At 39.6% G+C, this 867-nt stretch overlaps 1 protein-coding gene across 13 annotated transcripts in view; it reads left to right on the plus strand.

Annotated features, from left to right (window-relative positions):
- The window catches only part of LOC111647379 (protein NLRC3-like), a 99936-nt gene that overhangs the window by 92476 nt on the left and 6593 nt on the right, over positions 1–867 (plus strand). For 11 of the 13 annotated variants that reach the window (XM_087171352.1, XM_087171356.1, XM_087171351.1 and 8 more), the window contains one exon: positions 330–503. The exons of the other annotated variants lie outside the window; for them this stretch is intronic. In XM_087171352.1, the coding sequence (XP_087027478.1) occupies positions 330–503 (174 nt within the window). The remainder of the gene's footprint in view (positions 1–329; positions 504–867) is intronic. 13 annotated transcript variants of the gene reach the window in all.

Consider the following 867-nt stretch of genomic DNA (forward strand, 5'->3'; position numbering starts at 1 on the left):
TCAACTGATGAAGAAAAATCTCTTCTTTTCTTTGAAGTGAATTTAAATGAACTTTAACACAAGTGTGAACATTGTTGTATTTTTCTAACAGTTGAATTGACTTGTTGAATGTGTTGAAGAGAAAAGCACCACACTGTTGGTTTCACATGTTTCACTCCATTAACTGTAAATCTTGTTGTTTAGTAAAGTGTCTGAATGTTTGGAAAGAAGCCGACAAATAAAATGTGTCATGATTATTATTGTTAGGAGCAGTAGAAGTTTCTGCTGAACATTTCCAAAGTCTTCCATTAAATCATCTGTTTTATTCACTTCTTTTATTCTTTATTCAGATTGTGGGACTGCAGTTTGTCAGAGATCAACTGTTCTTCTCTGGCCTCAGCTCTGAAGTCCAACCCCTCCCACCTGAAACACCTGAACCTGAACTACAACGAGCTGCAGGATTCAGGAGTGAAGCAGCTGTGTGGTTTTCTGGAGAGTCCAGACTGTCGACTGGAGACTCTGGGGTCAGTTCACTGACTGTTGTAGTTTTGTGAACTCTCAGTTTTTCATTGGTTCATACGCACAAGCTGACCTATGACCCTCAGTGTGTCACGCTGCAGATCAGCTGTTTAAGTCAGAAAGAGCTCAGTGAAAGTAGAAGCTCTAATAAATGTGGCTGCTCAACATGAGTTTGTACAGATGGAGCCACAGGTGGAGCTGGTAGAGTTTAAGAGGTGGAGTCACTACGTCTGTATTGAAGCAGCAGCATGTTGTCATTGATATTAATGAAGCTGTTTTCACTCTTTGTATGTGACTGTTTTTAACCTGCTTCCTGTTGGTTCAGGTGTTTGACTTTCATTTTCTAAACTTCTACTTTCTAAAGCTTCT

This window comes from Seriola lalandi, unplaced genomic scaffold (assembly GCF_002814215.2).
Source record: "Seriola lalandi dorsalis isolate HSWRI2012SDOR001 ecotype SW California unplaced genomic scaffold, Sedor1 jcf7180002054987, whole genome shotgun sequence".
NCBI lineage: Eukaryota > Metazoa > Chordata > Actinopteri > Carangiformes > Carangidae > Seriola > Seriola lalandi.